This window comes from Dendropsophus ebraccatus, chromosome 11 (assembly GCF_027789765.1).
Source record: "Dendropsophus ebraccatus isolate aDenEbr1 chromosome 11, aDenEbr1.pat, whole genome shotgun sequence".
Taxonomy (NCBI): domain Eukaryota; kingdom Metazoa; phylum Chordata; class Amphibia; order Anura; family Hylidae; genus Dendropsophus; species Dendropsophus ebraccatus.
In genome coordinates this window covers 26,413,057-26,437,052 of record NC_091464.1, presented here as the reverse complement: position 1 = coordinate 26,437,052, position 23,996 = coordinate 26,413,057, and the positions used below count along the sequence as shown (strand labels likewise).

Genomic DNA, 23,996 nt, shown 5'->3' with positions numbered 1-23,996 from the left:
ACCAAATGGATCCATGAAAAAGAAATATGGAACACGGGTGTAAGTTACATTACTAAAAACAGCATATTTATTCTCCTGTACACACATATACGTGGTACACAGCTGGTTTTACCTTCTTTGCTTTGTGATAGGCAGAATTTCTGTCACTAGGTTTATGCTGCCATTAATGAGGGCAGCATAATCTAGTGACAGAAATACTGAACAGATCGGTGTATTACTTCCATCATTCTGTCCGGCCGCTCTCCTAATATGCAGGAGAATAGGATTCATGCCACACCCCTCTCCCCAACTTACCAGCCAATCAGCAGCTGGTGGGCGGAGTTTTCTGCTTCTCATGAATATCCAGGACTACTGGGCTCACACACATAATGGAGAGGACTACTTATTCTCCATGTTATTCAGGAGGATATCTCTGGATCAGGTGCACAGAACAATGTAAGTGATACATAATTCTGTTCAGCTTCTCTGTCACTAGTTTATGCTACCCTGAGATACAACATAAACCTATTGACAGAGTCTCTTTAAGGTGGCCATAAACTTTTAATAACTGTCTCCCAAACAGTTGTTAAGCTGATAGTTATCTCTCCCATCCTCCCCATATACACGAATGTCCCTGTGTTCTCTATGGGAAGAGGAGAGGTAAGCCACAGAGAGGCAGCTCTGGCAGCCGCTTGTCGCACAGAGAACAAAGGAGAAAAGCAGTGAAATTTCATCACACACGACCCTATCTCTACCGACATCTGTTGGTGAAGTATTGGGAGACCCCAATACACATTATACTGGGGTAGGTTTGGCCTACATATAAAATAAATAGGGACCTTGAGGCCTGGTGCGATAAAAACTTTTCGCATGACTGGATGACATGTGAGAGGTTTGTCCCAATGAAAGTAACACTTTAAAGAGGCCACATCCTAAAGCAACAAAGCCCTATGCTCTATGCAAAATCAAGGTAATAGTTCTACTGTTTACTAGTTCGTTCTAGTACAGTAGTATAGTGTTTTGCCATAAAGCTTTGGACCATTGTTAGTAAAGTGCCGCAAAGACACTTAAAGGTGTTATCCAGCAAAAATCTTTTTCTTTTCAAATCAGAAAGTTATACAGATTTGTAATTTACTTCTATTTAAAAAAAAAAAAAAAAAAAAAAAAAAGGCTTCCCATACATATTAGCTGCTGTATGTCCTGCAGGAAATGATTTATTTTCAGTCTGACACAGCGCTCTCTGCTGACATCTCTGGCCGAGACAGGAACTGTCCAGAGCAGGAGAGGTTTTCTATGGGGAAAGTTTTAATCAGTCGCAGTCTAAATATTCAGACTACATATAGCCACAAGAAGAGTTTGGCTGAGTGTTTTTCTCCCCAGCTCCCGCATTTATTATCGTTCGCATAATCGTTAACGATAAACTATCCAAACGACCGCTATTACGAAAGACCTGAAATCGTTCACCCATTTACATGAAAAGATAATCGTTACTTATGATCGTTCTTGCGGTTGTCTTGTCGTTGCTATTGCGTTCGTCACTACTGCGAACGACCGAACGACTTCTTATTCAATGCGAAGGATCTGCGAATGAGCAACGATAAAAATAGGTCCAGGTCTTATTGAACGATCAACAATTTCTCGTTCGGCCGTTAGTCGTTAACTGCTATTCAAACAAACGATTATCGTTTAGATTCGAACGATTTAACGATAATCTGAACGATAATCGTCCGGTGGAATAGGGCCCTAAGAGCCGTGCATTTCTCAGTAAATCTGGCCGGGTAAATGAGTGGGGCTTTATTTAAGACCAGCATATTAGTATGCCCGTCTTAATAAATCTCCCAAGTTCATTCTCTTCTAACTTTGCGTCGCACCAAGATAAACTCCTCATGTAAATCTATGGGATCATCTAAGCTGCATGAATAGAGAGTAGAGAGAAGCACACAATTGTACGCTTCCCTCCTTGCTTGTTCCTAAGATCGGTCGGGGTACAAGTTGCCATTTCACACCCTGCAGATATGGCATCAAAAAGTAGACACATGCCACTAACACTAGACACACATCACATATGCCACTAACACACTAGACACACAACACATATGCCACTAACACTAGACACAAATCACATATGCCACTAACACACTAGACACACAACACATATGCCACTAACACTAGACACATATCACATATGCCACTAACACTAGACACACATCACATATGCCACTAATACTAGACACACATCACATATGCCACTAACACTAGACACACAACACATATGCCACTAACACTAGACACACATCACATATGCCACTAACACTAGACACACAACACATATGCCACTAATACTAGACACACAACACATATGCCACTAACACACTAGACACACAACACATATGCCACTAACACTAGACACACAACACATATGCCACTAACATTAGACACACAACACATATGCCACTAACACAAGAGACACACATCCCATATGCCACTAACACTAGACACACAACACATATGCCACTAACACAAGAGACACACATTACATATGCCACTAACACTAGACACACAACACATATGCCACTAACACTAGACACACATCACATATGCCACTAACACTAGACACACATTACATATGCCACTAACACTAGACACACATCACATATGCCACTAACACTAGACACACATCACATATGCCACTAATGCACTAGACACACAACACATATGCCACTAACACACTAGACACACAACACATATGCCACTAACACACTAGACACACAACACATATGCCACTAACACACTAGACACACAACACATATGCCACTAACACACTAGACACACATCACATATGCCACTAACACACTAGACACACAACACATATGCCACTAATACTAGACACACATCACATATGCCACTAATGCACTAGACACACATCACATATGCCACTAATACTAGACACACAACACATATGCCACTAACACACTAGACACACAACACATATGCCACTAACACACTAGACACACAACACATATGCCACTAACACACTAGACACACAACACATATGCCACTAACACACTAGACACACATCACATATGCCACTAACACACTAGACACACAACACATATGCCACTAATACTAGACACACATCACATATGCCACTAATGCACTAGACACACATCACATATGCCACTAATACTAGACACACAACACATATGCCACTAACACACTAGACACACAACACATATGCCACTAACACACTAGACACACAACACATATGCCACTAACACACTAGACACACAACACATATGCCACTAACACACTAGACACACAACACATATGCCACTAACACTAGACACACAACACATATGCAACTAACACTAGACACACATCACATATGCCACTAACACTAGACACACATCACATATGCCACTAATACTAGACACACAACACATATGCCACTAACACTAGACATACATCACATATACCACTAACACACTAGACACACATCACATATGCCACTAACACTAGACACACAACACATATGCAACTAACACTAGACACACATCACATATGCCACTAACACTAGACACACAACACATATGCCACTAACACTAGACATACATCACATATACCACTAACACACTAGACACACATCACATATGCCACTAACACACCAGACACACATCACATATGCCACTAATACTAGACACACAACACATATGCCACTAACACTAGACACACATCACATATGCCACTGATGCACTGGACATAGAAACATAGAAGATTGTTGGCAGAAAAAGACCACTGGGTCCATCTAGTCTGCCCTTTTAATATTTCCATTCTTATGATCTTAGTGTAGATATATGTCTATCCCAGACCGGTTTACATTCTGTTATTGTAGATTTACCAACCACATCTGCTGGAAGTTTGTTCCAAGCATCTACTACCCCTTAGTAAAGAAATATTTTGTTATCTTGCTTCTGATCTTTCCCCCAACAAAGCTCTCACTGTGTCCACACACCACATATGCCACTGACAAACTGGACACATACTGCATATATCACTTATACACAAGGGACTAACTTACAGAACCTTACAAAGTAAAAAAAAAAAAAATAATAATAATAATAATTAAATGAATAAAGTAAATTACAGTCAGGCAACATAGGGATAGAGGACCCTGCCCAAGGGTTTACAGTAATCTATAAGATAAAGATCCCCCCCCCCCCCCCAAAAAAAAAAAAAAAACACAAAAAAACAAAAAACAAAACAAAAGGGAGGACAACATTTTGTTGGTAAGAAGTCCCTAGTACTTACCACAACTACTATATAAAACATTATCAGTAACAGCAATACTAACAAGGTCCCAGATAGTATTAGCTGCACAGCTTCCCCCTGGTGTGCGGAGATAACACTTGCTGGGTGTCACTAGTAGCGGTCACACAGTCTCCTACAGACTCTCTGCACAAACCTCTCACTATTACGGTATGTATTTTTAAATCATATGTTAATAGGTCTTTGTTTTATCTTTATTCTATCTTTAAATTATAACTGTAGTGACTTATAAATGTCATTTTCTGTACTAGAAGTAACACCAGCCATCTGCCTAGTAGCGGTAACTAACGCTACAGTAGAAATGAGGGCAGGAAAGGGATGTGTGTTTTATGTTCTTCTCAGACAACGTCAAATAAGTTACATCTGTATTGCAGCTCATATTGCAGATAGTACACTATGTACGATCAGAAAGTATACCCCCACCAGGCCCATTGAGTCTAATGGACCAATTAAAGTTTCCTAGTGATTATGTTAAGTCCATTATGGATAGAATACTGTTATTTTGGGGGATTTACCATATATGCCCCCCTTATCCCATATCTTTCTGCCCAAGTGTAGAGTATTTTAATAATGTTACTTACCCTAAGTTGGCATCAAGGGGACTGGTGGGTTCCATGTTATCAGATATTTTCTGTTATCCGGCATTCTATGATTAGCATCCATGAATATCTGTGTATATTGGATGGCACTTGTGGCCATGTGGTGGCATCTATTGGCATACTGTACATCAGACGGATACATTTGGAGTACATTTTTATCTATGGTCATAGATATTAGTTAACCCTACGTTCGGCATTTGACTCCCAGTGGCTGGAGAAGCGGCTTGCAGTGGAAAATATGGATACAGCCGTAGGCCATAGACTATATCCGTGTATATAGACTATATCCAACTTCTCTAGCCAAATGCTGAACGTTCGGCAAGTTCGCTTAACACTAGTTAGCTGCATTTAAGAACATTGTTTTATTTTCACTCAGAATAATGTGAAATGTGTGCATGTGAACCTAGCCTTAAAGGGGGTTATCAAATTGAGACAAACCTTTCAAGATTAGGTTTAATCTGCATTGTGACCTATGGGGGATTTATCATTTTCCTATATAGCTGTAGAAAATAATAAACATGCTATGCTTACCTGTCCATGCTTACCCAGTGTCCCGCTGGCGTTGTCTCTGATGATCCCCGCTCACTGCAGATGCTTTACCTCCAAGATGGACTTGGAAAGTGGCAGTCTGCTCAGCCAGTCACTGACTGAGATGGGACAGTGCCGCGGCCTGTGATTGGCTGAGCGGGCGTCACAGAGGGGCGGCGTTTTCCTCCCACTGGGGATGGGTTGGCCCGCCTCCAGTGCTTCAGCCCGGGCCTGATGGTACATTCACTTTAAGCGATTTTAAAATAATTTTTTTGAACGATTTATCTCTTCATCTAAATGTTTAAAAAAATTCATAAAAAACTAATTGTTGCTTTTAAATCGTTAAACGATCGATTGAGCGATTTATTGTTCCATGTAAACCGACCATAAGCGGCGTAATTATAGTGTAGATCTGAGCGAGCCCACCTTTGTTTTTCTGCTTCCCTATAGGAGCAAAAAAATTGGAATTTGTGCTGGTGGACAATGGCATCTGATGGACTTAAAGGGGTTATCCAGCGCTACAACAACATGGCCACTTTTCCCCCACTCTTGTCTCCAGTGGTTTTCAATTAAGCTCCATTTACCTCAATGGAACTGAGTTCCTAACCCCACCCAATCTGGAGACAAGAGAAGGGGAAAAGTGGCCATGTTTTTGTAGCACTGGATAACCCCTTTAAGGGTTCTGTCAGGTTCTGTTGTGGTGTCTATTATTTTATTGGAGACAACAGCAATACCGGATCTTCCATCTAATATGACAGAATCTGTGACGGCTCTTTTAGTGGAACCTCCGACGCAGGTGTGAACGTGAACCTAGCCTGAGGCTGTGGTATTTACACCGCTCTGCTCACGTTTTACAGTTTAACAGTGGAGGGAAGCTAGGTATATACAGTAGATATAGACGTCACATGGTATTACATACCACAAGTATAGGCGGTCTCTTCAGATTTCCAGCTCAGTATTTTCTGTTGAGTAGACGTCAATTTAATGTGTCCCTAAGGGATCAGGTGACAGAACGCTGCTTAGTAGACATGGCAGAAGCCTGCATTATATAAAGAAGACTCAGGCAACCTGTGACAAGAGGAGACACGCATCTGTTACACCTACAGATCAGCAGCCAATCACAGTCCATACACAGGCCACATGACCTGGCCCCAAACACTTTATGCTCTCAGGGATGCAGAAACAACACAAAGTAGTGAGACATGTTAGTGACACAAAGTGACTGGCAGCTCACCTGAGCGCTTCACTATGTGCCCCCTCCAAGTCTGTATGAGAGAAGGAGGAAGGTAAGTCCTGGGGTTATTACTACTCACATACTCTAAGGGGGAGAATATCTTACAGTCTACGTCCTCATATATATGTATTTTACCACAAGGAAGTGTCTGTGAGTGACTGCTCAGGTGATGTATGTGAGTGACTGCCCAGGTGATGTATGTGAGTGACTGCCCAGGTGATGTATGTGAGTGACTGCCCAGGTGATGTATGTGAGTGACTGCCCAGGTGATGTAGGTGAGTGACTGCCCAGGTGATGTAGGTGAGTGACTGCCCAGGTGATGTAGGTGAGTGACTGCTCAGGTGATATATGTGAGTGACTGCCCAGGTGATGTCTGTGAGTGACTGCCCAGGTGATGTATGTGAGTGACTGCCCAGGTGATGTATGTGAGTGACTGCCCAGGTGATGTATGTGAGTGACTGCCCAGGTGATGTGCGTAAGTGACTGCCCAGGTGATGTATGTGAGTGACTGCCCAGGTGATGTATGTGAGTGACTGCTCAGGTGATGTCTGTGAGTGACTGCCCAGGTGATGTATGTGAGTGACTGCCCAGGTGATGTATGTGAGTGACTGCCCAGGTGATGTATGTGAGTGACTGCCCAGGTGATGTATGTGAGTGACTGCTCAGGTGATGTGTGTGAGTGACTGCTCAGGTGATGTGTGTGAGTGACTGCTCAGGTGATGTGTGTGAGTGACTGCCCAGGGGATGTGTGTGAGTGACTGCCCAGGTGATGTGTGTGAGTGACTGCTCTGGTGATGTATGTGACTGCTCAGGTGATGTATGTGAGTGACTGCTCAGGTGATGTGTGTGACTGCTCAGGTGATGTCTGTGAGTGACTGCTCAGGTGATGTATGTGACTGCCCAGGTGATGTGTGTGAGTGACTGCTTAGGTGATGCCTATGAGTGACTGCCCAGGTGATGTATGTGACTGCCCAGGTGATGTGTGTGACTGCTCAGGTGATGTCTGTGAGTAATTGCCCAGGTGATGTGAGTGACTGCTCAGGTGATGTCTGTGAGTGACTGCCCAGGTGATGTATGTGACTGTCCAGGTGATTTGTGTGACTGCTCAGGTGATGTCTGTGAGTGACTGCCCAGGTGATGTGTGTGAGTGACTGCACAGGTGATGTATGTGAGTGACTGCTCAGGTGATGTGTGTGAGTGACTGCTCAGGTGATGTGTGTGAGTGACTGCTCAGGTGATGTGTGTAAGTGACTGCACAGGGGATGTGTGAGTGACTGCCCTCGTGATGTATGTGAGTGACTGCCCAGGTGATGTATGTGACTGCCCAGGTGATGTGTGTGAGTGACTGCCCAGGTGATGTATGTGACTGCCCAGGTGATGTGTGTGAGTGACTGCCCAGGTGATGTATGTGACTGCCCAGGTGATGTGTGTGAGTGACTGCCCAGGTGATGTGTGTGAGTGACTGCCCAGGTGATGTATGTGAGTGACTGCTCAGGTGATGTCTGTGAGTGACTGCTCAGGTGATGTCTGTGAGTGACTGCCCAGGTGATGTATGTGAGTGACTGCCCAGGTGATGTATGTGAGTGACTGCCCAGGTGATGTATGTGAGTGACTGCTCAGGTGATGTGTGTGAGTGACTGCTCAGGTGATGTGTGTGAGTGACTGCCCAGGGGATGTGTGTGAGTGACTGCCCAGGTGATGTGTGTGAGTGACTGCTCAGGTGATATGTGTGAGTGACTGCCCAGGTGATGTATGTGAGTGACTGTCCAAGTGATGTATGTGACTGCCCAGGTGATGTGCGTGAGTGACTGCCCAGGTGATGTAGGTGAGTGACTGCCCAGGTGATGTGTGTGAGTGACTGCCCAGGTGATGTATGTGAGTGTCTGCCCAGGTGATGTGAGTGTCTGCCCAGGTGATGTATGTGACTGCCCAGGTGATGTATGTGAGTGACTGCCCAGGTGATGTGTGTGAGTGAATGTTTAGGTGATGAATGTGAGTGTCTGCCCAGGTGATGTGTGTGAGTGACTGCCCAGGTGATGTATGTGAGTGACTGCCCAGGTGATGTATGTGAGTGACTGCCCAGGTGATGTATGTGAGTGACTGCCCAGGTGATGTATGTGAGTGACTGCCCAGGTGATGTATGTGAGTTACTGCCCAAGTGATGTATGTGAGTGACTGCCCAGGTGATGTGTGAGAGTGACTGCCCAGGTGATGTAGGTGAGTGACTGCCCAGGTGATGTAGGTGAGTGACTGCCCAGTTCACACTGTGTTTTGTCTTTACGTTTAGTGGGCAGGGTTTCTTCCCTCATGAAAAGACAATGTAAATGTAAACCCTGACTTCTATGGTGTAACAGAGAATATATATGTTTGTCTGCGTTCCAGTGGTTTCTGTTTGGCTCTGTATTGCAGTACTGAGCACTGTAGTCTTCTGCCCTATTGTGTTAAGGAAAAAAATACATAAAAATGTATCATGCAAGTGTATTAGTGTATGTTTATCATTGCTATATTCTAAGAGTGTATGTTTATAGTAACTATATTCTATTAGTGTGTGTATAATTATTATATTCTATTAGTGTATGTTTATAGTACCTATATTCTATGAGTGTGTGTATTATTACTATATTCTATGAGTGTATGTTTATCATTGCTATATTCTATTAGTGTATGTTTATAGTACCTATATTCTATGAGTGTGTGTATTATTACTATATTCTATGAGTGTGTGTATTATTACTATATTCTATGAGTGTGTGTTGGTCATCACTATATTCTATGAGTGTATGTTGGTCATCACTATATTCTATGAGTGTGTGTTGGTCATCACTATATTCTTCTTCAAGGTTAAACTCTTCATTGAGTGAATGAGATAATAAGGCTGATGGTCTACACTGGAGATAACCATGGCTATTAAAAATGGAAAGTCCCCAGTTCGGCAGAAATCGGATACTGAGACTTTTGAAGACAAGTATGACAGAAGACTTGAATTCCATGAAACCTTGAGGAGCCGCCACAATGCAACCTCTTGTCGCCAGGACAGTTCCAGCTGGGGCAAAGAACAGGAAAGACACTCCCCGAGAGAGCAGGAGTTTTTCAGGAGACGACATCTTTGGACTGATGAGTCAGGGGATAAAAGAATAAGATCTCCTAGGTCACAGAAGGATGGCGCACACTCTCCTCTGAGACAAGATGTAATGAAAGGTTGGAGCACAGGTGAAGAAGGGTCTGCGAGTTGTCAGGTGAGGTCATTGCTGGAGAGGACATATTGTATGGCAGTATGGATGGAGGTCTACTCTAATGTACCTATAGGTTTCATACAAGTACATGTCAGGTCCCTGAAATCTCACCCATTGGCCCAGGAGCTGTAAGGTGAAGAGGGCGGCCTACTAAATTGCAGTGCTATTGTGCAAGTGAAAGTCACTAAAGTCAAAAACACAGCTTGCACACTACACCACCTATCATACACAGCAGATTACCTCTAAGCATTGTCCCCGGCATGTGGCAGAAGGCTGTCAGGGCATGATTGGAAGTTGTAATTTGGTAACTGCTGTAAAGTCTATTTTTACCCTTTATTCATTAAAGGGTCTTTTCACCTCCCCACTGCCAGAACCCCTACAGGGGCACTAAGCCACCCAACCTTTAGGCATATTCATACCCCATCAGGGTTTTTTTTATAAGCACTGTATATGTTACTAGAGTACTACTTTAAAGCTTAAAGGGGTCATCAGTCACTGCAAATCAGCAAATAACCCCCCCCCCCCCCACACACACACACTACAGAGTGAACTAGGTCAAAAGCGATTGGCTTTGTTTACTGTGTAGGAGTGGCGATGTGTAACTGCAGCTCAGCTCCCATTCAAGTGAACAGCAGTTTAGCTGCAGTAACCAGGTCCGGCCACTACAAAGGGAATAGAGCCAGCTGCTGCCAACCTCTTGGGGTGTGTCTACACTACCAATCCCAGTTGATCACCCGCCTTGGATCACGCAGCTCACCCTTGCTCGCGGCCGCATGAATCTTGGCCTGTGCCTTAGACTCCATTCTGTGGTCAGGCAGATTCCACTGTCTGCACAAAGAATGAACCTGCTCATTCGTTGGGGGCACGGTTGAATGTGCCAAATCATAGGATGAAGCCTATGGGACCAGCGAAGATGCACGCGGCCGCAAGCAGCGGCAAGCTGCGAAATCCGTGGCAGGTGATCCGTCAGGATTCTGTAGTATGGACATCCCTTAGGGTAGGTTCAGACTACAGCTACATGGCTAGTACCCGCTCACGGCCCCGCGCATATCTGCCGGCTCCATAGACACCATTCTATGGACGGGCAGCCATATTCCGCATTCCGCTGAAAGAATAGACGTCAGTTCTTTCGGCGGAATGCGGAATCCGCCCAGCCATAGAATGGTGTCTATGGCACGGGTGGACAGGCGCGCAGCCTCGAGTAGGTACTTGCGACAGAATCCGCTGGAACTTATCCGTAGTGTGAACCTACCCTTACACTGTATAGTGCAGGAACTGAAGAGCTGATCAGCAGGGGGCTAGGTGTCACTACCCTGTTGATCAGTGACTGAGAACCTATCCTGTAGGTATCTCATCAGTCTGCTTAAAACCCTTTAAGTATAAAAACTTAGAAGCAAATAGAATTTTCAGTCTCCTAATTAACAATCGCCATGTAAACTATCTACATACCGCATACTGTTATACATTGATGTTAACGGTAACACAGTATGCTGTAAGATTCTAATATCACTCTCTTTGTGGCTGCAGCCAGCCAACATGTTATGTCTTCCATCTATGACTCTGCAACAGGGCTTTAGGTAAGAAAAACTCACTTAAAGCTTAACTGTCATTTCAGGGTCATTTTTCTGAAAACATTAAATATCAACAGTACAAGCGATTTTAAGAAACTCTGTAATAGGTTTTATGTACTAAGAGTTTCCTTCTGTACTAAAAAAGCAATCTCCCAGCCTCCCCCCTCACATCAGATGAAGCAGGATTTCTGTCTCCATTATGTGGCTATGGAGAGGGGAGGGGCTGTTAGGAGTGACTGAGCACAGAGCAGTTCTGCACAGCACAACACCCTGCAATCTTCTCTCAGTAAGTTCATAGATAAGCACTGACCTTTCTGACACCTGAATTTAATGTTTTAGGTGCCCAGAGAGTCTACAAACAGCTGACCTTCATGTCACCTCTTCCTGCTCCCTCGGCCCCTCCCCCCTTCATAGGCACAGAATGGAGAGAGCAGAACCCGTCTTCACTGGCTTCTCTGTAATGAAGATGTGTTTGCCTGATAATGTACAGATAAGAAGTCAGGGGGGAGGCTGGGAGATTGCTTCTTGAGTACAGAAGGAGGCTTTTTTGGCTGATAAAACCTATTACAGAGTTTCTTAAAATCGCTTATACTACTGATTTCTGCAATAAAAAAAAAACATGACGCTTTAACATTTAGGATCAAAATGACAGATTTTGTAGAATATTTAGCACTGCAAGTCTATTTTTCTGTAAATGTATCCAAACAGCTATTTATTCTTGTCTCTTTTTGCTTATTTTTTATCTATGCAGACGTCCTGGAATCATACCCGCTCTAAGACCGTTCCTTTTGACTGTAGAATCCCTATATCAGAGCCCTGTGTGGAATCTGTTCACAGTAAAACCAAAAAGAATGATGTAACCACGAGAGAAAGAGGTGAGAAAATGACCGATCTACATTATCCACCTTTTACCAAATTTTTTGGCTTTTAACAAAATGTATAATCAAAAAGTGGAATTTTTTAGGCTAGAAACCTTATACACTTATCCCCTGTAAAGCCAGACCAAGGGTGTCACTGACACAGACCAGGCAAGCCAGTTGGTACATTTGCTTTAAATGTATATTCCAACTTAAAACTAACTTGTCCCCTGAGAGATTGCGGGGGTCCGACCTCTGTACCCCCGCATGTGACCCGCGGCTCTATTCTTTCTTTATGGAGCCGCCGGAAAAAGTAGAGTGCTGTATCTGGTGGCTCCATAGAGAATGAATAGAGCCGCGGGTCACGAGACTTCTCCGCAGCTGTATTCATAATAAACAAGCCGGGGGCCAATATGGAGATTGCCAGGGGGTACGGAGGTCTGACTCCCCGCAATTTCTTAAGGCCCTATTCCACGGAACGATTATCGTCCGTATTCGGCTGATATCGGCCGTTGCGGACAATAATCGTCCCGTTGAATAGGAGGCAACGATCAGCCGACATCGTTCATGTCGGCTGATCGTTGAAGTCGTTTGTCTTTCAACATGTTGAAAGACAAACGACTTATTGAGCAGCGATCTGCTGCCGCCGCTCCGACCAGACCGCCGCTATATCCTATGGGCTGTCAGCGATCACCTGGGCAGCCCCCCCGCAGCTCCCCCTGGCCCCCCCGGACTCACCCGCTCGCTGCTGCCACGTGTAATAGCGACAGCAGCGAGCAGGGAACGAGGAGCAAACGAGCGCTGACAGCACTTGTTTGCTCCTCAGAGTCGGGCCGTGTAATACGGCCTTTATTTGTCCTACAATAGCCAATGAGGAACAGGAAGACTATCTGCTCTGCAGTGTCTATCTGATGTTTATAAAACAAAAGCTGCATACAATGGATTTTCAGCCTGGCTCCGCTGTTTGTGTGTTCTTGGCCCATATGCGCATTCATATGTATTGGAAATGTTACACTTTGTTGCAGTTAAAAATCCACAGCTTTTTAGTGTGGATTTGCTGCTGTGGATTTTTCATGCAGGAAATATAAATAAATAAGCAATGTGTTATGTCTGCGATTGCTGATTTTGTTATGGATCTTCAGCAATTCTGTGCTGATCTCCGGAACAGTAACACTTGTACTGCATATATACATTAGAAAAAAAGGAAAAATACACACGGTAAAAACCTGCTCTATAGATATTAAAAAATTTACGTTTTGACTTCCATTTAGTGGAAAATTAGTTCAAAATCCACATAGTATTTATGGTGTACATTAACAAGCTGTGGATCTAAGTGTAGAGGCCATGTAGATTCCACAGTGTGTAATAGAGAATTCCTATAACAGTCTGATGGATTTCTCGAGACTGATGGATTTCTGTCATATCGTCTTTTCCAGAGACCCGCTTAGAACACAACATGACAAAAGTACTATATACTCAGGCCTCGCATTACCATGTATTTATCTATTTCTCCATAGGCGTTCAAACAATCCGGGAAACACCAGCAATCTGTTTAAAGAGGGACTCCAGCCAGCAAACCGAGTAAGCATTATTGTCTTAGGAAATGATCAGGTGTTTGCGTACTTACGTTATGTGCATCTGGACACAGCATAAAAGGTTATGGGTAAAAACCAGCGCAGGTAACATTAGTGTTAGTTATAGCTGCTAATAGCAGGGATACTTGTGACTCTTAAAGTAAATCCATCATACAGATGTTTTTTTTACAGATCAGAAATAGATACTAAATGATGTTATTTTTTTAGTAATCATTTTTTTCTGGTTGTATTTTTTTTTTAAATGTCACCTTTAGTACATTAATATGGAGGCAGCCATCTTGCCTAAGCTGATTTTTTTTTTACATTTAGAGATATGCTTTACATCAATGGACATAGATAAGTTATTGAGAAGGTAATGACCCGCTGCCCTTTGTTTAGCATGTTCTATTAATAACAATGGTAACCTGAGTTGCTGGGAATTGGCAACCAATATGGCGTCACTTGACTGAATAATGGCATTGGTTGTACTGAGAGCTCTGCTTCATCTTAGGTCATTATTTCTGCATTTTAGTCCCAACGTCCAGAGGGACCAGAGTGAAAGTTAATAACCCATTTATGTAAAATAATACTAGCAGGTCCAATTTACTAACTACCCTGTTTCCAAGAAAATAAGACATCCCCTGAAAATAAAACATAGCAAAGTAAGACCTAGCAAAGTTTTTGTTTGGAAGCATGCCTTCCGAACAGAACACCAGGGCATGCAGCCATGATTCTTTTTACCCCGCCTTTGCTGTCCCCTCCCTTCACCGTCCATTGCAGAGCAGCTGCAGGACATGAAGACCGTCACCTGCCACCAACCTCGATGTTTCTTTCTGTGACCATCACTTGTAAATGTGCAGGGAAAGCATCAAGAGGCCCCTCACCTGCCGCCATCCCCATTGTCCCCTACGGTCAAATGTAGAGCTGCACACAGTCAGCCACCAGCATACCATATGCTGTCCCTGCTGTGCTGTACCAGTGTGCTGTGTTGAGCTTCACCTGGTGGCCAGAAGCCACCATACCGAACACTTTCCCTGCTGTGCATGTGACATGTGAATCCTCCTTTGTAGAAAAATAAGACATCCCCTGAAAATAAGACCTAGCGCATCTTTGGAGCAAAACACGGTATTGTCCCCAATTTATTAATAGGGAAACCTTTATGGCAAACCAAAGTGCATACTGGCATATACAGTGCTGAGTTACATTTTTTTTGTTTACATGCATATGTAATGTTATTATTTGAATTGTGTTTTCCATATTGATGTTTCTTGTTTTGTTTTGTATTACAGTTGTGCCATAGCTGTTCTGAATGGGGTAAGGATACACACTAATTTTGCTTTATTTATTTTATAATAAACACATTTACATATGTGGGACACTTCTGATTGTACCAGCTTTGTTAAATAACACAACCCCTTTAATTCATTATTCATAGTATTTATATGGGATATAAGTTTCCTGAGCATTGTGCCCAGAATATAATCATACTTTGGCTAAAAGATTATTCTTTCCATATCCGGTATACACGTGTGCATACTGTGTCTCATAAAGCCAATCAACATTAAGAACATATGCGTGCCATGCAAATGGTCACATGAGATGCAGTTTAGCAGGCCAGCAATGTTACCACATGCATACACATAAATGGCACCTAACTCATTCACATAAATTTGCCCAGGGTCAATAAATATCCTGATCAAACATGAAACAATTGTTTACCAAGAACATTTGTAAGTGATTTTCTCCTCAATCAATGGCATTTATATAGATTGGAAACGATCCTTTATAGCGATTTACAATTGATCCAAAGTATCACAAGTCTCAAAAGTTAAAAGGCTGCACACAGACCAGGGTCAAAACCAGGACAGTATGTATAGACATAGTCAGCAGGCAAGGGTTTGCCCAAAGGCACTTACCCTGTGTAAGTGTCGATTGTAAGTACCATGTCCCAAATGGGAATACCCCTTTAATGTTGGTTACTAATGTGTCTCATAATACCAGTAAAAGAGTGTTGTAACAGTGCACTTAGTGTAGGAGTAAAATGCCTTGTATGAATTGTAATACAAGAAGACATGATATAAATCCTCTAACCTATTACCTATTTATTCCTCTAGGAGTTACTTCAGCTTTCTGACTACCTGATGGTAAGTGAAGTTGACATGACATGATTCTGTATCTATAAGGTGTCAGAAGTAATCTAGTACTTGTAATACCAGTTTTTACCGCTTAAAAACATAAGAGCTGGGCTGATCTTATTGGTCCATTATTCTATTAGAGAAATGGGCTGAGGGGTTGAAGGACTATGTCATAAATATTTTTATGTTATATTCTATTCTTATACAAGATCTTGTCCATGAATTGGTTCAGCAGAGCATTTGTCACCAGACCACTGTAGGCATGGAGCTGTACCAATGGACCATCAGATCTATTGGATAAAGTAGCCCTGGGAAAATATAGCTGTAGTACCATGCACAAAACAAAGTTAATGAGTCACTGTCCAGGCGATTTTAAGAAACTTTGTATGTGGATTTATTAGGCAAATATGCCATTATCTGCATTTAAAAAAACCTTTTCCCAGGCCCCCCCCCCTCCTCTCCTTTCTGTCATCCACTGCTCAGAATCAGGAAATCTCGACTGTTTTACATCAGTCAGATCCTGTCTGAGCTATGGAGAGGGGAGGGGGGAGGAGCGAGATTAGTCGGCAGCAGAGAGCAGAGAACAAAGGATTACACCACAGGGAGCCACTAAAGGCTCCTATACAGAAGTCAGAGAGGTCAGTGCTGATGTCAGAGGAGAGAGCCTGGTGATGTAGCTGTAAAATAACTCTTTGTTGTCCTGATTTGGTGCCTCATCTCTCCCCTCTCCATAGAGAATAATGAAGACGGGGGGAGAGTTTCAAACTGCTTTTTCATGATAAAAAATGCATTTTTCGGCTAATAAACCCAATTACAAAGTTTCTTAAAGTCGCCTGGACTATTGATTTCTGCAAAAATTTTTTGCCATAAGTCCACCCATCTTCCCCAACTATCCCCCTCTCAAACATATCCCACAAATCACGGACACACCTAGCCTAACAAAACAAATATACACTAAACACTAAGGATGCAGGTGCGAGTACAAAGATACATATTACAGTTAATGTTGGATATGCCTGAACTCTAAACAGTTTAGTGTACTGTATATTATATCAGTGTGGCTGGCTGGGCCTACCCCGCTAGCTGAGCAGAGTTATCAGAGGCATTTATGTTCTCAGAGCTTTTTATTCTGACATATGAATCAGCAATTGTTTATACCAGGAAATTGTTAAGTGGGACATTTATATTTAATGAGATTTGTTATCTGTTCACAGGAAGCCCTACATAGGGAGCGGAAGCTGAAGAAGAAACTCAGTGTCTTACAGGAGCTGCTCAGTGTGCTAGTACAGAGATCAGAGAATTCATGGATGGTAAATGCTGACTATTGCTCTAAATAATAATAATAATAATAATAATAATAATAATAATAATAACAACAACATAATTTAAATGAATAAAATTTGCCAGTAGTATATATTTAATAATATATATTTTATAATAAAAAGAAGGAGAAAAGTAGCCAAAATAAATATTGAGCACATCATCTAATCACAATAAAACTAAAGATGGAGATTGTGCTCAGTAGTTCTTACAGTCTGAGGGTAACTATTAAGCCTTCATCCATATATTACCCGCACAAATAGAGTATAAAACATTAAAGGGGTAGTGCGGGGTTTAATTTTTATTCACTAAATAACACATGTTACAAAGTTATACAACTTTGTAATGTATGTTATTTAAGTGAAGGGCCCCCTTCCCCGTGTTCCCCCCACCCTGGAAGAGTTGGTGCCTTATACTTACGTGTTCGCTGTCGACCCTGGACGCCATCTTCTTTCGATGACCTCATCTTTGGAAGGCCACCCGAACCTCTCCAGCCATCCCTCATGCCACCACCCCCCCCCCACTCTGCCGCGTCATCAGCTGCTCAGCCACGATTGGCTGAGCATAACTGTGCTCAGCCAATCGCGGCTGAGCAGCTGATGATGCAGCAGAGGGGGGGGGGGCGCATGAGAGATGGCTGGAGAGGTTCGGCCGGCCTCCCAAAGATGACGTCGTCGACACAAGATGGCGGCCAGGGTCGACAGCGAACACGTAAGTATAAGGCACCAACTCTTCCAGGGTGGGGGGAACACAGGCAGGGCCGATTCTAGCTTTTCTGCTGCCTGAGGCGAAAATTAAAATGGCGCCCCCCCCCCCCCCCCAACACACACGCCCAGGCTGCCTGGGTCAGAGTACAGGGCTGTAGACCCCGCTATGCAGACCATGCCCCTCCTCCACTCCTCCTCCCACCCAGTACAGGGAGCTCTTACACCAAAGCAATGCTCTTACACCAAGTTACTATTTTGAAAAACTGTGAGCTCTTACACCAAAACGCTCTTAAACCAAGTTACTCTTAAACCAAGGTACCACTGTATATATATATATATATATATATATATATATATATATATATTAGCAGTAAATATACCATATGCATAACCACACCACAGCAGTGAATATACCGCACAGATACATATACACCAGCTATGAATATACTTCTGCACACGTTCGTATATACTATCAGTGAGTATTCCCAATGCATTACCATATACCAGTAGTGTATTCTGTACAGATACATACATAACAGCAGTGAATATACCAAATGTATGCATATAACTATATACTAGCAGTAAATATACAAAAGCATCCATACATATCGGCAATGAATCTACCGCACATATATATATATAAATATCAACAGTAAATATACGAAATGCATAACAATATACTAGCAATAATTATACCTAATGCATAACCATATACCCGCAGTAAATATACAAAATGCATAACCATATACAGCAGTGTACACCACACAGATACATATATACCAGCAGTGAATATACCACAAGCATACATATATAACAGCAACAAATGCATTCATATATACCAGTGATGAATATATTGTATGCATTGATATATACCACAGCAGTGAATACAACCATGTGGTACATGGTTATATTCACCAGGTGCGAATTCGTTGCACTGGCTACAGGGCACAGCTCTATGAGGTTTGCTGTACTTCTGCTGAATGCCTCAAGCAAAGAGCAGAAGGTGGCACCAGATTTTGACACACAACCTGGATTGTCTGCCAAAATCTACTGGTGTTGCAAATCGTCACATTTGTCCATTTACACAGAAAGATTATCTGACAGATTATCTGCCAAAGATTTGAAGCCAAAGCCAGGAATGGATTTGAAAAGAGGAAAAATCTCAGTCTTTCCTTTATGACCTGATCTCTGTTTATAGTCTGTTTCTGGCTTTGGCTTCAAATCTTTGGCAGATAATCTTTCCGTATATATGGACCCTTAGGGACTGAAAAAGGTGGTCCAAGGGCAGGTAAGTATCATTTTATTTTGTTTATATTTTTTTAAACTTTCATTCTGGACTACTTCATATAGAAGATTCTTACTTTTAATAATAGGGTCAACGAGGGTTCTTGGGGTATTTTATTTCAATAAAGAGCTTTGTTAAATTGTTTTTCTTCTTACTTATTTTTGGCTTAGTAGTGGAAGCCGCCTAATAGATGGCATCCATTAGTAAGCTAGGGCTTTGTGTTAGCTATTATAAGTGCTGACACTAACCCCCATGCTTATTACCCCGGTACCTACTGTCACCAGGGGTACTGGGAAGAATCAGATACTGTCTGGCCTGGAACGCCAGAAAATGATGATCCAGGACTAGGCAGCAACAGGCTGGCGTTATCAAGCTGGCAATGACCAAAATAAATGGTGCTTGTCTCTCTGTCAGGCTGCTGCTGCTTGGTTTTGTATCTGTCTGGTTATGGAAAATAGGGGAGACCCCATCCATTAGTTTATTAAATAAATAAAATGCGTCGGGTCCCCCTCATTTTCCATAACCAGCCAGATACAGCCAAGCTGCAGCAGCCTGACAGGAGGGCAGGGGCCATTTATTTTTGGACACTGCTACCCTGATAGTGTCAGGATGCTGTTGGCTGGTTCTGTATCGGACTGGTTATGGAAAATTAGTTTATTAAATAAATAAAAAAAATACATAGGGTCCCCCTCATTTTCCATAACCAGCCAGATAGAAAATCAAGCAGCAGCAACCTGACGCTACCAGAGTGGCAGGGGCCATTTATTTTGGCCATTGTCACCATGATAGTGTCAGGCTACTGTTGCTTGGTTCTGTATCTGACTGGTTATAGAAAATAAGGGGGCCCATGCATTAGTTTATTAAATAAATAAATAAATGAAAAAAAAATGTGTGGGGTCCCCCTCATTTTCCATAACCAGCCAGATACAAAACCAAGCAACAGCAGCCTGACGCTACCAGGGTGGCAGGGGCCATTTATTTTGACCACTGCCAGCCTAATAACGCCAGCCTGCTGCCGCCCAGTCCAGGAGCGCCATTTTCTGGTGCTCCAGGCCTGACGGTATCTGGCTCTTCCCGGTACCCCTGGTGGTGGTGGGTACCGGGGTAATAAGCGTGGGGAGTTAGTGTTAGCCCTTCTACGGGCTAACACTAAGCCCGGCTTAATAATGGATGCCATCTATTAGATGGCTTCCACTACCAAGCCAAAAATAGGTAAGAAAAAAAACATCAATTTTAAAAGGTTCTTTATTGAAATAAAACTCCCCCGAGACCCCTCATTGACCCTTTTATTAAATCAAAAATGTAAAAATCTTTTTTCCGAAGTAGTCCTGTCTCTACCTGTAAAAAAAAAAAAAAAAGTGAATGAGCTGCAAACAAAGACCCTGGCTGCATTAAGTCTGTTGTCATTATGAGGAGGTCTCTGCAGAGGCCCTGACCCCTGAATGCAGAGACTCCCTAATAATGAAAATAGACTGCCAACCCGGGAAAAAAAACTAACAGGTCCCCCCACCGCCGCAACCCGCATCTCCGCAAGCCGCCCGCCACCCATCCAACCCCCCTACCACCCCAGGAACTTACCACAGCACAGGGAAACCGCTCTTCCTCCGATGAAGACCGGAACTGCACTCCTACTTCCTGGACAGGTGACCTCAGTGCGTAGCGCCGCGGCGGACGGCCGTGGCGCACGCACGCACGCATGTACGCACCCAACCAATCAGGAAGAAGGCTGGGTGACGTCAGATGCAGGGACGCCGGTGAGCGTGGGCGGCGCGAGCCGCGCGACGAGTGGTGAGGCCGTGGCTGCGGCTGTCATTTTAGCCAAGTTAAACTTAGCTATAATGACAGCGGCGGGGGAAATCTTGCCGCCCCCTGAAGGGGCGCACAATCTGCCGCCTGAGGCGGAATACTCATTCCGCCTCATGGCAGAAGCGGCCCTGAACACAGGGAAGGGGGCCCTTCACTTAAATAACATACATTACAAAGTTGTATAAATAACCATGTGTATAAAACATTCAAGTAAAAAGAAGGGCATAGCATAGAAAAGCTAAGAACTCTGGGGAAGTTTTATGCAATTCAATATAGGATAAGTATCTTAAAGGAGTTATCCAGCAAAATTATTTTTCTTTCAAATAAACTGATTTCAGAAAGTTATATAGATGTGTAATTTACTTCTATTTCAAAATCTCAAGCCTTCCCATATTTATCAGCTGCTGTATGCCCTGCAGGAAATGTTGTTTCCTTTTCAGTCTGACACAGTGCTCTCTGCTGCCATTTCTGTCCATGTCAGGACAGAACAGGAGAGGAATTTCTATGGGGATTTGCTACTGCTCTGGACAGTTCCTGTCTGGCACAGAGGTGGCAGCAGAGAGCACTGTGTCAGACTGAAAAGAAAGCATGCCTCCTTCATTCCCACTTAAAGGGGTACTCCAGGTAGCGGTTAAAAAAAAGAAACTTCTGCAGAAGCATAAAGCATTACTTACCTATCTTTTCCATTTTGAAACTACCAAAAATACATTTGTTTTGGAGGGTTTTGTTCTGTATTGTGTGACTGTACTTCCTGGTTGAGCAGTTGTACACAGTACTACAGGTTCCAGAATGCAATGCTTTCCCTCAGCTGTTCATCACAGCCCTCCACCCTGCCTATTCCCCACCCAAAGCTGTTAGAGAACATCTAGGCTGTGTTCACACATTGCAGTTTCATTGTATTACTGAATTATTTGCAGTAATTTATTATTTTTATTATAATTTATTATTTCATTGTTGTCCCACCCCCACAGCACACTGTATTCTCTACCTGTAACAGCACACAGCACACTGTATTCTCTACCTGTAACACCACACAGCACGCTGTATTCTCTACCTGTAACACCACACAGCACACTGTATTCTCTACCTGTAACACCACACAGCACACTGTATTCTCTACCTGTAACACCACACAGCACGCTGTATCCTCTACCTGTAACACCACACAGCACGCTGTATTCTCTACCTGTAACAACACACAGCACACTGTATTCTCTACCTGTAACACCACACGGCACTCTGTATTCTCTACCTGTAACACCACACAGCACCCTGTATTCTCTACCTGTAACACCACACGGCACTCTGTATTCTCTACCGGTAACACCACACAGCACCCTGTATTCTCTACCTGTAACACCACACAGCACACTGTATTCTCTACCTGTAACACCACACAGTGCACTGTATTCTCTATCTGTAACACCACACAGCACACTGTATTCTCTACCTGTAACACCACACAGCACACTGTATTCTCTATCTGTAACACCACACAGCACACTGTATTCTCTACCTGTAACACCACACAGCACCCTGTATTCTCTACCTATAACACCACACAGCACACTGTATTCTCTACCTGTAACACCACACAGCACACTGTATTCTCTACCTGTAACACCACACAGCACGCTGTATTCTCTATCTGTAACACCACACAGCACACTGTATTCTCTACCTGTAACACCAAACAGCACGCTGTATTCTCTACCTGTAACACCACACAGCACGCTGTATTCTCTACCTGTAACACCACACAGCACGCTGTATTCTCTATCTGTAACACCACACAGCACGCTGTATTCTCTACCTGTAACACCACACAGCACGCTGTATTCTCTATCTGTAACACCACACAGCACGCTGTATTCTCTACCTGTAACACCACACAGCGCACTGTATTCTCTACCTGTAACACCACACAGCGCACTGTATTCTCTACCTGTAACACCACACAGCACGCTGTATTCTCTATCTGTAATACCACACAGCACGCTGTATTCTCTACCTGCAACATCACACTGCACGCTGTATTCTCTACCTGTAACACCACACAGCACACTGTATTCTCTACCTGCAACATCACACAGCACACTGTATTCTCTTCATGTAACACCACACAGCACATTGTATTCTCTACCTGTAACACCACACAGCATGCTGTATTCTTTACCTGTAACACCACACAGCACACTGTATTCACTACCTGTAACACCACACAGCACGCTGTATTCTTTACCTGTAACACCACACAGCACACTGTTACTACCTGTAACACCACACAGCACGCTGTATTCTCTGCCGTTTAGCATCATTTACTTGTGGTACTGCATCATTTTTGTGAATACGCTGCAGTACTGCAATGACACTCCAACATGTGTGAACACAGCCCTAATTTTATTGCACACTTCTGCACAATTAGAGAAATCAGTGCAACGCCTGCTTCTGGCTGATCAGAGATGGTGAATCACTCAGGGGATTGGGGGATCCAGCCAAACCTCCTGTGACATCACACTCTGCTCCCTGTCTGCATCATCAGCCTGATTTCAGCAAACACACACAATGTGAGACAGAGGCATGGAAGATTTGTCTCCTAAGGTGGGAGAGCAGAAGGAGCAGGAGACAATGTGGATTTGCACAGGGGCCATTTTATTTCACTTCCTGGATTTCTATCAGCTACCAGTATGGCAGAACCTCATAGATACAGTAATATATTGTATAGACACATATATTTAACTTTTAATGTACTTTTAATAGAAAACAAGTTTTTCTTATCCGGAGTTCCCCTTTAAGGCAATCACAATAAATGGAGTTTATTAATCTGTATTTATCAGTTTTT

General features: G+C 43.2%; 1 protein-coding gene across 5 annotated transcripts in view; it reads left to right on the top strand.

Moving 5' to 3' along the window:
* The window catches only part of TRAF3IP3 (TRAF3 interacting protein 3), a 42,557-nt gene that overhangs the window by 2,863 nt on the left and 15,698 nt on the right, over positions 1–23,996 (top strand). The window contains exons 1-7 of one of the 5 annotated variants that reach the window (XM_069944516.1): positions 1–39; positions 9,507–9,902; positions 12,222–12,345; positions 13,845–13,908; positions 15,191–15,215; positions 16,016–16,045; positions 17,251–17,346. In XM_069944516.1, coding sequence (XP_069800617.1) covers positions 9,567–9,902; positions 12,222–12,345; positions 13,845–13,908; positions 15,191–15,215; positions 16,016–16,045; positions 17,251–17,346 — 675 coding nt within the window. In that variant the 5' untranslated portion in view covers positions 1–39; positions 9,507–9,566. Of the gene's footprint in view, positions 40–364; positions 436–4,377; positions 4,456–6,624; positions 6,719–9,506; positions 9,903–12,221; positions 12,346–13,844; positions 13,909–15,190; positions 15,216–16,015; positions 16,046–17,250; positions 17,347–23,996 lie in introns of those variants that run through there. The other 4 variants (XM_069944519.1, XM_069944518.1, XM_069944520.1 and 1 more) reach the window with 4 other exon arrangements.